Below are 17,114 nucleotides of genomic sequence, written 5' to 3'. Positions count from 1 at the left end.
AGAATTGATCATGCACTCAAAAAAATTTTTTTTTAACTTGTTCAAACTACTTAATTAAAACAAGCTGAAACAACACAATTCTTGAGATTTCATAGGGACAACTTAATTTTTTTATGTTCAATCCACATAAATTTGTTAAAAGTGTTAAGTTAACTTAATCAATTTGTGTTAGAACAACATGAATAAATTGTGTGGAACCCTGTATTTTTCAGTGTTTTGGGATGTCGTGTGGAAGAAAAGTAGAAAAGGTTTTTTAGCAATGTATTCATAGTTTTGGTATGATTTTATCCATTACAGTTGCATAAATAAACACTCACGTCTTTTTAGATTTATATTATTTCCTAAATGTTGCTTAACAGAGCAGGGAATTTTTCACAGTATTTCCTACAATATGTTTTCTTCTGGTATAGGGACTAAGCCGAAAAGAAAATCAATGAATGCATGTTTTCTTCTGGAGAAAGTCTTGTTTGTTTTATTTCGGCTAGAATAAAAGCAGTTTTTCATTTTTTAAAACAATTTTAGGGTCAATATTATTATCCCCACTTAAGCAACATTTGTTTTCGACTGTCTGCAGAACAAGCCATCGTTATACAATGACTTGCCTGATTACTCTAACTTGCCTGTAGTTAATAGAGGTGTGAACCACTGGTCTTACGGTTCAGTTCGCTTAAGATTGTAATGCCATTGATTGGGTTTAATTCGATATCTCTGTGCATCGACGATGCTTTCCAGACACAATGTTACAGTTTACTTCACAGCACAAGAATTCTTGTATTAAAATCTATAAATTATGAATCCGTTTAATATGTATTTGTAATAGTGGCGACGCAGTGGTGCAGTAGGTAGTGCTGTCGCCTCACAGCAAGAAGGTCGCTGGTTTGAGCCTCGGCTGGGTCAGTTGCCATTTTTGTGTGGATTTTGCATGTTCTCCCTGCGTTTGCGTGGGTTTCCTCTGTGTGCTCCGGTTTCCCCCACAGTCCAAAGACATGCAGTACAGGTGAATTGGGTAGGCTAAGTTGTCCGTAGTGTATGAGTGTGTGTGGATGCTTCCCAGAGATGGGTTGCAGCTGCAAGAGCATCCGCTGCGTAAAACATATGCTGGATAAGTTGTCGGTACATTCTGCTGTGGCGACCCCATTAATAACAGGACTACGCCGAAAATAAAATGAATGAATGTATTTGTAATACAATGTTGCCCTTCAATACAAGCAGTCAGATAAATGAACTGTACCTTTAATTTGACCTGTTCGAAAAAAAAAACACTCTTTTTGAGTGTATCAAACAAAACTAAAGTACAGTACAGAACAGCATGAGCATTTAAAGCAAATAAACAAAGTAAATATTATCTCACCTGCTTTTTGACTGTTTTTAAGCGAGTTGTTAAACGCCTATGATTGGTCACAAACTCAACAGAAAAGGCTGCGATTGGTTCTAACGCTCTTGCACTGTTCACTGATCAGGGTGTCTGCGAGGTCTTAAAATGTCTTAAATTTTACAAAACAAAAGTTTAGATCTTAAAAAGTCTTAAATTCACCTAAATATTTTTTTGTAGGTCTTAAATCATGTTAAACAGGTCTTAATTTTTCTATGTCCAAGTAAAGCTACCCAAGCCCCAGTAATCCATCTCAAAACTTATTATTATATATATATATATATATATATATATATATATATATATATATGTTTTATTGCAAGTGATATAAATCACAACATCTGTTAGCCATGTTTACTGCAAATTCTCCCAATAAAATTCCCTAAGCAATGAAAGAAACCTAAAGCAACATATCCCTTTACATGATCTTCCATTAATACACAAACTGTTTACTGAAGTAACTAGGCCATTAGAAAAAATCTTTAATGTTTAGCCCTGTATAAGGTCTTAAAAGGGTCTTAAAAAGTCTTATATTTGACTTAAAGAAACCTGCAGAAACCCTGACCGATAAGTGACAACAATAAACAGCCACAGTTATCACAGTTAATCAATTATAGAAAACAATTCATCTTGATACTCCACTAATTAACCTAATTAACTTAGTTAAGCCTTTAAAAGTCACTTTAGGCTGAATACTATAGTGTCTTGAAAAACATCTAGTCAAATATTATTTACTGTCATCATGGCAAAGATAAAAAGCATCAGTTATTAGAAATGAGTTATAAAACTATTATGTTTAGAAATGTGTTGAAAAAACTCTTCTTTCTATTATACAGAAGTTGGGGGAAATATTCAGAGGGACTAACAATTGTGACTTCAACTGCAGGATGTCCTGAGCAGAATTTGTCCTTGATAACCTTATTTTCTTATTTATAAAACTGCACCTACACATGATAAAATACATGTCTCAGATTAAGACTCAAAGGATGTATATCTAGGTCTTAATTGGGACATCCCTCAGGGGAAAATAGTTTTTTTTTTTTTTAAACAATTTTAGGTGATGGATGGTTGATTGTACATGTAAGCACACAGCAGAGGGTCAGATTGTTTATTTGAAGTAAAACACTTGAAGCTTTACACAGATTGCATTACCGCAGATATCATGATGAGGTAATGGGCCGTTATTTGAGCTCTGAAGATTCTTGCTGGCCAACATTGTGCTGTTTCAGCAGAACAATCCAATGTAATTTAAGTCACACACAGACTTCTTATCCGAATGCAGTTTATCAGTGCTAAACGCTATTTCATTGCCACATAAAACAAGAACAACGATGCTTTTAAAATGATTGGATGTGTTCTCTTCCTGTATAGCGTCTCTTTTAAAGTCTCTTCTGCTCGCCAGGTTTACATTTATTTGTTTAAAAATAAAGCAAAAGTTGGATTATTGTGAAATATTTAACACAGGCTCATTGGAAATACAGATCAAACCAGAAGTTTACATACACTGTATAAAAAGGCACATAACCATTTAAAAAAGTCAGATGTTATTGTGACTAAACTTTTCCTCTTTTAGGTAAGTTAGGATTATCAAATGTGTTTCTGTCCTGCTTAATAACAGAATAATGAGAGATTTATTTTTTGAGAAATTGTTATAACTTTTCTTGAAAGTCAAGTTTACATACAATAAGATTATTCTGCCTTTTAAAAAGCTCAGATAATGGTGTACAGGTTTCTGATTGGCTAATTGACAACATTTGAGTTAATCGGAGGCACAACTGTAGAATAGTATTTAAGGAAAACCTCAAACACACTACTTCCTTGTGTGACAACATGGGAAAATCAACAAGCCAGAATCAACAAAAAAGCCAGATTACAATTTGCTAAATTACACCGGGAAAAAGACTCGTATTTGGAGACATGTCCTGTGGTCTGATGGAACTAAGATTGAACTGTTTGGCCATAATGACCAGTGTTACATTTGGAGGACAAAGGGGAAAGCTTACAAGCCTATAAACACCATCCCAACTGTGAAGTATCGGGGCGGCAGCATCATGTTGTGGGGCTGTTTTGCTGCAGGAGGGACTGGTCCACTTCGCAGCATAGATGGCATCATGAAGAAAGAACATTAAGTAGAAATACTGAAGCAACATTTTAAGACATCAGCGAGGAAATTATAACTTGGCCACAAACTGGTCTTCCAAACAGACCATGACTCTAAGCATACTCCGGGTGCTTCGGTTTCCCCAACAGTCTAAAGACATGTGGTACAGGTGAATTAAATAAACAAATTGTATGGATGTCTCCCAGTACTGTGATGCAGCTAGAAGGGGATCCGCAGTGTAAAACATATGCTGGAAAAGTTGGCGGTTCATTCCACTGTGGTGACCCCTGATGAATAAAGAGACTAAACCGAAGGATGAATGAAATCGGCCGTAGTGTGCAGTATGTGTGTGAATGAGTGTGTACGGGTGTTTCCCAGTACTGGGTTGCAGCGGGAAGGGCATTTGCTCTGAAAAACAAATGCTGGATAAGTTGGCAGTTCATTCCGCTGTGGCGACCTCGGGTGAATAAAAGCTGAAGGAAAATAAATGTATGAATGTCTCAACACAAATCTAGTAAGTTAAAGTAATCATTTTTACAAATTTAAGTGCATTGAACATAAAACAATTACGTTGCGCCCAAAAACTCGAGAATTGTATTGTTTCTGCTCATTTTAAATAAGTATATTGACCAAGCAGAGTGTTTATTCTACTATTATTATTATTACTGTTACGATTGACCGGTCGGATGGAGACAAAAAGTGTCACAAAAGCCGCTGGTGAAAGTGAAGAGTGATTTATTTTACACAAAGTGAACACAAAAATCTAGCAAAAAGGTGAAAGTGACAAAATAACAATAAAGAAGAATAAACTATACAAAATTTACAAAGTATTTTACAGGATTGTTCAGCTAAATCAAAGTTATGACCTGAACAAATCTGTTAAACAATCTCTCGCACTATACAACCTTCTCCTACAACTACCCACGCCTCCATCCACCTGGTCTATCGTAACAGTTGGTGTCAGAAGTGGGATTTTTACATAAGCACAATGCTACTCTTGACAATAAAACAACATATACACATTACACAAACACACATGCACAATACAGATAACACTACAAAGATGATGTGTGTTTGTTAGTCACAGTGTATTTGGTTTTACACTGTGACGTTTGCTATTATTGGTGGTGCAGTAGGTATGAGTGTGAATGAGTGTGTATGGATGTTTCCCAGAGATAGGTTGCAGCTGGAAGGGCATCCTCTGTGTAAAACATATGCTGCATAAGTTGGCGGTTCATTCCGCTGTGGTGACCCCGGATTAATAAAGGGACTAAGCTTAAAAGAGAATGAATTATTATTATTATTATTATTATTATTATTATATGAACATGATTCTGAAGTTGAATGTTTTAGAAAGTCAAGTTGAGAATGATGAACATGATCCAGCAGCAGCCTCTCTATATTATTACTTCATCCCTTCGTGACGTCAATGCCGCTCACAAGAATAATTCATCACTCGTATTTCCAGTGAAATGTGGACTTCTAACTTTAAACTCAGTTCCTCTGAATCCTACGAAGTGCAAGAACGGAAATAGTCCTGCAGCTTAAACAAGGCCTATTCTTCCCCGGAGCTGAGCTTTCACAGTCTTTTGTGCTCTTCAGATCTCAGAGTCTTCATTGATTCATCAAAGCCGATGAATACTTGTATTGTTGGGTCTAGCGCTGGTTTCAGACTTCGCTGTGTGCCATGCTATAATGATGGCACCAGTAACAGCACTGGTGAATTATTTAATGGGTACGATTTCCCAGGGGGCCGTGCAGAGCCTCTGTTACCATGGAGGCTGAGCAGCCGTGTCAAAGAAGGGTGTATACTCTGCTGCCATATGAAGTTTTAAGTTTTAGCATTCGGGATATGCAAAATAAGGCTAGCGTTGTCATGTTTGAGTCTGCATTATGTTCATGCACTGCATTTAAACAGTGAAGAACACAATAAGTTTGATTTCTGGCATTGACAACATGTTAAATAATGCTAATGTTGTGTATGAGTCTGCATTTCTTCATGCATTGCATTTAAACATTAAAGATAGCTTGATTTTAGCATTGATTTTATATTTACAACATGCTAAATAATGCTAACGTTATGTGTAAGTCTGCATTATGTTTATGCATTGCATTTAAACAGTGAAAATTTCAGCAAGCACAACATGCTAAATAATGCTAGTTTTGTGTATGAGGCTGCTTTATTTTTATGCAGACTCATTTGAACAGTGAAGAGCGTGATAAGCTTGATTTTAGCATTCACAACATGCTAATGCTAATGTTGTGTATGAGCCTTCATTAATTTATTGAGTTGCATTTGAACAGTGAATCTAGCTTGATTTCAGCATTCACAACATGCTAAATAATGCTTATGGGGTAGGATATATGAGTCTGCATTATTTTCATGCATTGCATTTGAACATCGAACAACACAATAAGTTTGATTTCTGGCATTCACAGCATGCTAAATAATGCTAATGTTGTGTATGAGTCTGCAATATTTTCATGCACTGCATTTGAACAGTGAAGCTAGCTTGATTTTAGCATTGTTTTTAGCACTCACAACATGCTAAATAACGCTGTGTATGAGTCTGCATTATTGTCATGCATTGCATTTGAACTGTAAAAAAAATAGCTTAATTTCAGCATAGATTTTATCATTCACAACACGCTAAATAATGCTAATGTTGTGTATGAGTCTGCATTATTTTCATGCACTGCATTTGAACATTAAAGATAGCTTGATTGAGCATTGATTTTACTTTTACAACACGCTAAATAATGCTAATGTTGTCTGAGTCTACATTATTTTCATGCATTTGAATCGCATTTGTTTGTAACAGAAGAAAGAAACACTTAAAGGCTTAAAACATGTAAATGTAGAAAATTATATAAATTTTTAGGTCAGCTTTACCGTTAATATATTAATTAAAGGATTGTTAGTGTATTCTATGTGATTGCTTGATGTTTTTAATGATCTTTGAATCTAAATCCTTTCCTTAAATGTTAGTTGTTGCTTGTTTTAATGATATAATAGACCTTAAATCATAAAACAGCTCATAATAACACACACCGGTAGTATGAGGAGAGCACTATTTTTATTTCTAATGAACTCTACATGGCTCTTTCAGATATAGAAACGCTGAAGTGTGTCTAGCGACCCAAAGATTGATTTCCATTGGAAGGCATTGACTCTGTGTTTGTGACGTTCCAGCTTCACGCTGCAGGAGCAAAGGAGCAGAAACTCCTGCATTAAAATATTCATGCTGAAAATGGACTGCAAGCCATGAGCTCAATTAAAGAGTGCTTTAAAACGAGGGCTTCTGCCTACTAGTCCTCCATCGGGCTCGTCCGCAGGGAGAGATGAAAGCCGACAGAGGAGCGAACGAGAGGATGAGGAGGACCGTGCTCTATATAAGATCAGCTTTATTTTTACCAGGGCTGCATAGTATATCGAAAAAGTATCGTTAGGGTTCGTTCACACAGAATGTGTTTTTGCTCTCCAATACACTACTTTTTTTCCTATTGTTTTGTACTGTAAACATGCACTTTATGTACGTGTTTGATCATTAGGGCCCATTCATTCAATTCCCTTCGCTTTCCCTTTATTGATCAGGGGTCACCACAGCGGAATGAACCGCCAACTTATCCAGCATGTGTTTTACACAGCGGATGCCTTTCCAGCTGCAAAAGCTGGACGCCGCTGGTTTGGCCCCTCACCAGGCTGGTCGCCAATTCTATGTGGAGTTTGCATGTTTTCCCGGATTCCCTCCCGTCCAAAAATATACACCCTAAGTCAGTGGTCACCAAACTTGTTCCTGGAGGTCCGATGTCCTGCAGATTTTAGCTCCAACCCTAATCAAACACACCTGAGCAAGCTAATCAAGGTGTTACTAGGTATACTTGAAACATCCCAACAGGTGTGGTGAGGCAAGTTGGAGCTAACCCCTCCAGGACCGAGATTGGTGACTCCTGCCATAAGTAAATTGACTACTCCAAAGTAGCATCTTAAACAAACTCTTAGGTAGTTATAACTCAGCACGTTCACAAGCAGGGGAGTTCTCGAGACCTAGCAGAGCTCAAACTCCCCTCTCGCCCTTCAAATTGGAGGGAGCCCCGGGCTCGAGGATCTTATGAGCTTTCTCCCAGGACAGCATGCAAAACACGCTTTATAATCAGTCATCAGTTAAGTGTGAACTCTTGAAATAATATTATGAAAAAAGTGATGTATAAAATTTGGTCTTTTTTTCCCATTTAACACCCTTTTGAGAATTGTTTTTTTTTTTGCTGAATGTATATGTTGACAAAACAAGCTCAACATGAAAAAAAAATCTATTTTTTATGTAACAGACACTGTATCAATAAAAAATACGCATTTTGTGGTTTGGTTATGGTTAAAACAAAAAAACTGAAATGTTCCTGAAAGGTTTGGTGCAAGTACACAAGTTTACAATAGAAATTGGCCATTTTATTTGGGTTATAGAAATAGAGTGGGCAATGCTGTGGTGCAGTGGGTAGCACAATTGCCTCACAGCATTTCTGTATGGAGTTTGCAATTTCTCCCCAAGTTGGCATGAGTTTCCTCCGTGTCCTCCGGTTTCCCCCACAGTCCAAAGACATGTGCTATAGGTGAATTGGGTAAGCTAAATTGTCCAAAGTGTATGTGTTTGAATGAGTGTGTATGGATGTTTCCCAGTGAAAGGTTGCAATTGGAAGGGCATCCGCTGCGTAAAAATATGCTGGATAAGTTGTGGTTTCATTCCGCTGTGGTGACCCCTGATTAACAAAGGGACTAAGCCGAAAAGAAAATGAATAAATGAATGAAATAGAGTGACTTATCTTATGACTTTTTAAAACATTTCAGAGTAATGGGCTGTTTTTATTTTGTGTTTTCTTTAGTTGAAAGTTTAAAGAATTTCTTTATTCATTTATGACTCATTATTGAGAAGTTGCTGATGCAGAACTTGCAACATAGGCTCATTCTGAAAATGTAGGCCTATATACATTTCTGGAGATCACAAATTATATAGCCAAAAGTATGTATGGCCGCATGTCATTTTTAAAACTAATGCTAGAGAGTGGTATGATGCTGTTCCTTTTCACTCTTACCAGCTGAGAGCTTACCTCCGTATGAATTGCTTTTCCACTGTTTGACCAATTTATCCATTAGCTCGCCTTTTATGTCGGCGGACTTGAGATGCAGAGTTTGAGTCTGGTGAAAAACGGTTCTAGGAATTAGGTAAAACAAAAACAAAAGCCAAAAAATAAAATAAACAAGTAAATAATAGGGTGAGAATGTGGTAAAATCTGTAAATGTGGTGAAAATCAGGTGAGGGCTTTTCTTTTTCTGGATTGCTTTTTAAAACTGTCGGTTGGGTTTAGGGAAGTGGATGGATGGGTCAAATGTTGCTTTTGAAAACACTTTTGGCTGGATTTAAGGAAGAAGGAGGGGTCAATTGATCGATCAGTCAGTCAGTCAATAGACAGCGGCCTCTGGTGGATTTACATGGGAACAGCAGGTGTGGATGGCACTCGTGAGAGAAATTTGAGATCTGAAAAAGTGTACACAGCGACCTCTGGTGGATTCGCGAAAACAAAAACTGCAAAAACAATACCTCCTGGGACATATTTGGCGCTCTCCAGAAATGTAAAGAGGTACTTTTTTAGAATGAGCCTGGTTTGTGCAAAACAGTATGTTTAGCTGAAAATTATAACGCTATGACTTTTTTAAAAATGATTCTTTAAATGCTAAAATTAATATAAATCTCTCTTTTCTTTGCAGACATGGCTGAAGAACTATGGCTACCTGCTCCCTCATGACATCCGCACATCAGACCTGCGATCGGAGAAAGCCATGCAGTCGGCGGTCGCTGCCATGCAGCGGTTTTACGGTATTCCAGTGACAGGAATCCTCGACCAAACAACCATCGAGTTAGTAACAACCTACCTTACTTAACATGTCCTAATATGGCCATTTCACAAGATCTTATATATCTTTAAACAACAACGATGTAGCCCAAAACGTAAAAGTTTTTCCCTTGCGGTTCTTTGTTGCAAGGTGGATGAGAAAACCTCGGTGTGGAGTTCCAGATCACCCTCACATCAGTCGGCGGAGGCGAAATAAACGATACGCTCTCACCGGTCAGAAGTGGAGAGACAAAAAGATCACATACAGGTAAAGTACATGTTCAGAGCAAAGCTTACCCGATGCATAGATGAATATACAGGTATGCTCTATATCAGGGGTGGGCAAACTCGGTCCTGGAGGGCCGGTATCCTGCACAGTTTAGCTCCAACACTAATCAAACACACCTAAACAAGCTAATCAGTGTCTTTAACATCACTGGAAATCTATAAGCAGGTGTGTTTGATTAGTGTTGGAGCTAAACTGTGCAAAACACCGGCCCTCCAGGACCGAGTTTGCTCACCCCTGCTCTATATAGACTAAGCTCCATCAAAACAAAACTCCATTTATAAGTGTATACATAACTCCATTTCCAATTATTTCCATGTATTAGATTTCTATATGAATTTGTTGACTCTTTCTAGATGAATGACTATAGTAGTTCATTTCAGGGAAGAGCTCTAAAACTTTTTTAATACCTGTAACTAGCCGGTCATGATTTGATTCTATTTAATGGCGACCCATTAGGCCTGCGGAGTGTATTTATACTCTTACCTGTAATTATGTAAGTGCATATTGCGTTGTGAATTTTGAAACACACGGCACTTGTGCAATGTTCCAGACAGACACAGGTAAAATGCTTCCCTCAAGCCGTGATAGTGCTTTTGTTTTAGGAGACAGACAGAAGTAGATGTTGGCTGATACCTTGAGTGGTTTTCTTTGCTATTTACCCCCAAAACACACTTAGCCTAGTTATTTTATAGTTCTAAACCATAAACTGGAAGGTTGAAACCTTAGGCATATCGCTTTTATTACAAATAGTATAATTCATTGGATTTTCTACAAAAAAAGACTAATGTATGTTGTCATGACCGCAAATGTCTAGAGCTGAGGTTGAAACATAAGTGAAAGAAAATAGATAAATAAACAGTTAGCTGGGTATGATTTAATTGTGGGAAATAGAAGGGAAAAGTTTGTATTAACAAAAAACAAAGAATAGGAGTGTAAACAAAATGGCTTCAGGGCTGAGCAAAGCCAAAATAATAAACAAAAAGTTAACTAACTCCACCCTGAAGATAACTTTGCATGTATTGCCTGTGTTGGCGTGGGTTTCCTCCGGGTGTTTCGGTTTCCCCCACAGTCCAAAGACATGAGATACAGGTGAATTGAATTAGCTAAATTGGCTGTAGTGTATAAGTGTGAATTTCCCAGTGTTGGTTTGTGGCTGGAAGGGCATTCGCTGCGTTTAAAACATATCCTGAATAAGTTGGTGGTTCATTCCACTGTGGTGACCCCATATGAATAAAGGGACTAAGCTGGTAAAAAAAATGGATGAATTAATAATTTAGTGAAGTTTATTCATAAACTAATTTCGAGAGGAGCACGTGATTATGATTGAACACGGCTGGTTCTGCATTAGCATGCTTGATCCACCAATCAGGCCATTCCTAACCACTATAAAGAGCCAGGGTTTTCTCACTACAGTCATCTTCGATTTGAAGAATCCCCCCTTTCACCCCTACCTTTTCACCTTTCCCTCCATAGGGCAGCACGGTGGCTCAGTGACTAGCACTGTCGCCTCACAGCAAGAACGTCACCGGTTCTAGTTCCTTAACAGGCCGGTGGTCGTTTCTGTGTGTAGTTTGCATGTTCTTCCCGTGCTTGCGTGGGTTTTCCCCGGGTCCTCCGGTTTCCTCCCACATTCCAAAAACATGTACAACAAGTTAATCGTTAAATCTAAATTTCAATACAGGTAATCTAATAATGCAGCATATCTTTTAATAGCCTTCATCTTAATCTTTAGCTATTATAAAAAGGGGAGTTGTCGAGATCTACCTGAGCTCGAGGCTCCCCTCTCTTCCTCCAAACGGGAGGGAGCCCAGGGCTCAAGAACCTTCGAGCTCAGGGCTCTCTCCCGGGACAGCATGCCAAACTTGCTTATAATCAATCATCAGCTAAGTGTGAACTCTTGAATTCAAAATCAAACAAAAAGTGCTCAGGGGTAGCTTAATTAATGTGTCGGTGCTCTTTGGGTAAGGGATTCATCAAAATAAACAGCAAAAGTAAGTCCAAGGCACTCGAAAAATGTGAAATAAAAGTTATATGACTATCCCTTAAACTGTGCCTGTACTAATTTATTATTTTGCCATTTTGTTTGGTCAGGAAAAAAGCAGGACCCTTTATTTAATGTACAGACAAAAATAAGCTGTACAACAGATGCAGTAACCTCGGTAGATAGGAAAAGGCATGTTTTGACATTAAACTATTTCTCCCGTCTCTATGATGCAGATTGAGCTTATATGAGCCGAACTGAAGGAAATTCGGGACAGTTTAGTTGCGGTGCATTCCTGTTGGCATAAACAAGAACGCATTTAGATAATTTGCAAACATTCGTCTGTTTTTAAGCTCTATTAATTTCAGTTAGTCATCTAATGCAGAGTTTTCGGTCTCTGGTTAATCAGATGTGATGATATTCTCACTTGCGAGTGCCTGCAGTTGTATGCCAGAGACAGCCATCTGCTTTTGCCTTCGGTGTCTGGCCTGGTTTAACTTTTGCCCTATATTCAAGAAATTTTTTGTATGCAGATTAATTCTTATGTAACAGCACAGCGCTGTGCACTCAAACAGCATCCGCTTCAGAGCTAATTCATACCGAAACAACATCTCTACTTTCATCACAGCGGTGAAGAGATTGCTTGAAATGCACTGCCTACTTAAAACTTGTTTTCGAAAGCTTAAAGTTTTTGTTAAAGAAATACAAGCCATTAACCAAACCATCAAGCTAAGAGGTAAACTACAACATTACAAACTTAGACTTGACGCAGATACGAGATAATTTGAAAAAGATACAAGACTGTATTTAAAGGCTTTAACCAATTTTTTTTGGAAATAGGCACATTTTCCAAGCCATCTAGAGTTAAACTTTTGTGTTTACCATATTTAAACCTTTTAGCCAGCGTCAGGACGTGGATGCACTGGGGTGCTGCTTTTGCAAATTTCAGTGCTTGCGAATATATTTCACCAAAAAAAACATGAGTAATCTTGACAAACTGTACCTCAGTCTAAAGCTAGAACCCATAAGCAGCCATTGTAGCTAGTTGATTTTCAATGGGAAGCTTAAATATTATTAATATGAGACTGGAAAGAGAGTTAACAATTGAGACTTGAAGAGATAACAACCGGCTGGATGTACTTTATTCCTTACATGACATAGTATTGTGCATGCATCACTCTTCTTCCTGTTTCCAGCATCCATAACTTCACGCCGAAAGTTGGTGAGAAGGACACGCAGAGGGCCATCCGGCAGGCGTTCGACGTGTGGCAGACGGTGACGCCGCTCAGCTTTCAGGAAGTGGCCTATTCGGAGATCAAGAACGAGGGCAAAGAGGCCGACATCATGATCTTCTTTGCCTCGGGTTTTCACGGCGACAGCTCTCCGTTTGATGGAGAGGGAGGGTTTTTAGCGCATGCTTATTTTCCCGGGCCGGGTATCGGTGGAGACACACACTTTGACTCCGATGAGCCCTGGACGCTTGGGAATGCCAATCATGACGGTGAGTGTGGCGCTGTGACTTCATTGTCTGTGATTGTGTTGATGTGGGAATTAGCTTCTGATTGGATGTGATCATTTATATTGAGAAGGTTTTGAATGTTAGGGTGAGTTGTAATCAAGCAAACAGTAGCTGTGATTGACCTGTCTGGTCCCATAAAACATGTTTTGTTTTATTTTATTTTGTTTTGCTTTGCTTTGCTTTGCTTTGCTTTGCTTGTTGTTTTTCGTTTTGTTTTTTGTTTTGTCTTTTTTTTTGGGGTGTTTTTTTTTTGTCTTGTTTTTTTTTTGGTTTGTCTTGTTTTTTTGTTTGTTTGTTTTTTTGTTTTTTTTATTTATTTTTTTGGCACATATTTTTGTCCATTTTTAATTTTATCAAGCTTGACAGTGGCTGATGCAGAATATTTTATTCTGGTTTACTTTAGCACATCTATTTTTGAAAATTTTTATTTAATCAGGCTTGACAGTGGCTAATACAGAATATGTTTTTAATTTAACTTAACTTTATTTTATTTTAGCTCAAATGTTTTTGTCAATTTGATTTTAAAAGAGTCAGGCTTGAGAGTGGCTGATATGGATTTTTTTAATTTAATTTTATTTTATCACATTGATTTTCCTCAATTTTGTTTTTATTCAAATTTGGCTTGACAGTGACTGATACATACAGTTGAAGTAGGAATTATTAGCCCCCCTCAATTATTAGAGCCCCTGTTTTTTTTCCCCCAATTTCTGTTTAGCGGAGAGAAGATTTTTTTCAACACATTTCTAATCATAATAATTTTTTTAACTCATTTACTGATTTATTTTATCTTTGTCATGATGACAGTAAATAATATTTTATTAGATATTTTTCATGACACTTCTATACAGCTTAAAGTGACATTTAAAAGCTTATCTAGGTTAATTAGGCAAGTTAGGGAAATTAGGCAAGTTATTGTATAATGATGGTTTGTTCTGTCGACTATCAAAAAAATAGCTTAAAGGGGCTAATAATTTTTACCTTAAAATGGTGTTTTAAAAATTAATAAAAACTTTTATTCTAGCCGAAATAAAACAAAATAAGACTTTCTTCAGAAGAAAAAATATTATCAGACATACTGTGAAAATTTCCTTGCCCTGTTAAACATAATTTGGGAAATATTAATATATATATTTGTTTATTTATATTTTTTATTATATTTAATTTATTTATTTATTTTATTTTATTTTATTTTAGCATGTTGATTTTCTTCAATTTTGATTTAATCAAATCAGGCTTGACGGTGACTTGTACAGAATATTTTATTTTATTTTACCTCATTGATTACTGTAAAATCAATGGGTGGTAGAGAATATTTAGCATATATTTATCAATTTTTATTTTATTCAAATCAGGCTTGACAGTGACTGATACAGAATATGTATTTTTTATTTTAGCTCATTGATCTCTTTTTTTATATCTAATTAAGCTTGACAGCGGCTAATACATAATATTTCATTTTAATATATTTTTTTAAATATTCGTGTCACATCTTTCACTTTGTAATTTTTTGTGTCTTTATTTCATGAAACGTGTATATTTGTAAATTTAATTATATTTTTTTAATTGTAAATATGGCTTATATTCACAGTAGATTAAACATTAAAAATGATAGGTTATGAAAGTTTTAAATGAAAACTGTGCAGCTTCGCATACAGTAGATCCACATATTTTAATGTAATCATCCACAATAGGAGATGATATGGAATGTTTAATTGTATTTTAATTGGTGATTTTTTTTTTTTGCTGCTCTGTTTAATGGTGAGTCTACGTATTTTAATTGAATCAAACCTGGCATAGGCAAATATAGAAGCATTTTATTTAATTATTATAAATGAAAATCTACACAAATCAATGTATTTTAGCATCACAGTACAGTCTTATTTTTCTTTATATTATTTCTTATATATTATATTATTTTAAACAACTAAAATGTCAATAAAAGTTGGATTTCCAACATCAAAAGTTGACAGAGCAGAGACCAACATCCCATAATGCAATTCACAATGGTAAATAAACAGAAAACACTTGCAAATCACAAAACTGTTAAGGGCATCTGGCTGCTGCGTAAAACATATGCTGGAATAGTTGGCAGTTCATTCCGTTGTGGCAACCTCTGATAAATAAGAGACTAAGCTGAAGGAAAATGAATGAACTAAATAAACTATTGCATGACAGTAGTTAATACTGATTTTTTCAGTCGGGTCTATTCTAATGGTGGCCTTTATTTAAAGGTAAATGCATCTGAATGTACTGTATGCTTCATTTCTATAGTAAGTCAGGTTATATGCAGTGTGATTGGGCGAGCTCTCCTGCATGTAGAGATCAGTTAGATGTGTAGAGCTCAATCCTCTGGGATTTTCAGCAGTGGTAAACTGGAGCAGAGAGCATCAGTAAGCGCCACAGGGGAAACATCCAGAAAACACAGAGCATTGCGTTCCTCCTTCAGTTGATCCTCCACTGCGCTGCGTGTTGCATATCTGCTGTGTTATCTTCAGCAGTGTCAGCAGTTCAAGTACACGCTTTACAGAGCACAACATCTCTACCTTATTCACTACAAACACTTCTGTATGGATCTATTCCTCCACACACCACATCAGCCCTAGTGAATACAGATCAAACCCTTTTACAGCAAACACTGGATGTGTGTTTATGTGCAGCAGCTGATGGAGAGTTCACAGTGCATCTAGAAAGTATTCACAGCGCATCACTTTTTCACATATTTTTATTTTATAGTCTTATTCCAAAATTGATTAAATTCATTTATTTCCTCAATATTCTACACACAATACCTTAAAATGACAAAGAATCACATGTAGTATTCACAGCCCTTGCCGTGAAGGTCTAAATTGAGCGCAGGTACATTCTGCTTCCACTGATCATTCTTGACATGTTTCAGCGGCTTAACCGGAGTTCACCTGTGGTAAATTCAGTTGATTTGAAAAGGCATACACCTGTCTATATAAGGTCCCAGGGTTGACAGTGCATGTCAAAGCACAAACCAAGCATGAAGACAAAGGAATTGTCTGTAGCTCTCCGAGACAGGATTGTCTCGAGGCACAAGACTGGGGAAGGTTCCAGAAATATTTCTGCTACTCTAAAGGTTCCAGTGAGCACAGCGGCCTCCATCATCCATAAGTGGAAAATGTTTGAAACCACCAGGACTCTTCCTAGAGCTGGCCCGCCATCTAAGCTGAGTGATCAGAAGGGCCTTAGTCAGGATGGTGATCAATAACCCGATGGTTACTGTCTGAGCTCCAGCGTTCTTCTGTGGAGAGAGGAGAACCTTACAGAAGGACAACCATCTCTGCAGCAATCCACTAATCAGGCCTGTATGGTAGAGAGGCCAGACGGAAGCCACTCCCTGCCTGGAATTTGCCAAAAGGCATCTGAAGGACTCTCAGACCATAAGAAACAAAACTCTCTGGTCTGATGAGACTAAAATTGAACTCTTTGGAGTGAATGCCAGGCGTTAAGTTTGGAGAAAACCAGGAATCGCTCATCACCAGGATAATACCATTCCTACAGGGAACCATGGTGGAGGCAGCATCATGCTGTGGGGATGTTTTTCAGCAGCAGGAACTGGAAGACTAGTCGGGATAGAGGGAAAGACAAATGCAGCAATGTACAGAGACATCCTGAATGAAAACCTGCTTCAGAGTGCTCTTGACCTCAGACTGGGGCGACGGTTCATCTTCCAGCAGGACAATGACCCAAAGCACACAGCCAAAATATCAATGGAGTGGCTTCACAACAAGTTGGCGAATGAACTTGAGTGGCCCAGTCAGAGCCCAGACCTAAATCCTATTGAATATCTCTGGAGATATCTGAAAATGGTTGTACACCATCGCTTCCCATCCAACCTGATAGAGCTTGAGAGGTACTGCAAAGAGGAGAGGGCAAAAACTCCCAAAGACAGGTGTGCCAAACTTGTGCCATCATATTCAAAAAGACTTGAGGCCGTAATTG

General features: G+C 37.5%; 1 protein-coding gene across 1 annotated transcript in view; it reads left to right on the top strand.

The window, feature by feature from the left end:
- Positions 1-17,114, top strand: part of mmp24 (matrix metallopeptidase 24) — a 72,650-nt gene that overhangs the window by 18,602 nt on the left and 36,934 nt on the right. The window contains exons 2-4 of the mRNA XM_694711.9: positions 9,235-9,383; positions 9,511-9,627; positions 12,826-13,130. Coding sequence (XP_699803.4) covers positions 9,235-9,383; positions 9,511-9,627; positions 12,826-13,130 — 571 coding nt within the window. The remainder of the gene's footprint in view (positions 1-9,234; positions 9,384-9,510; positions 9,628-12,825; positions 13,131-17,114) is intronic.

The sequence above is a fragment of the Danio rerio genome, chromosome 6 (assembly GCF_049306965.1).
Source record: "Danio rerio strain Tuebingen ecotype United States chromosome 6, GRCz12tu, whole genome shotgun sequence".
Taxonomy (NCBI): Eukaryota; Metazoa; Chordata; class Actinopteri; order Cypriniformes; family Danionidae; genus Danio; species Danio rerio.
This window is presented reverse-complemented; position numbering and strand designations above follow the sequence as displayed.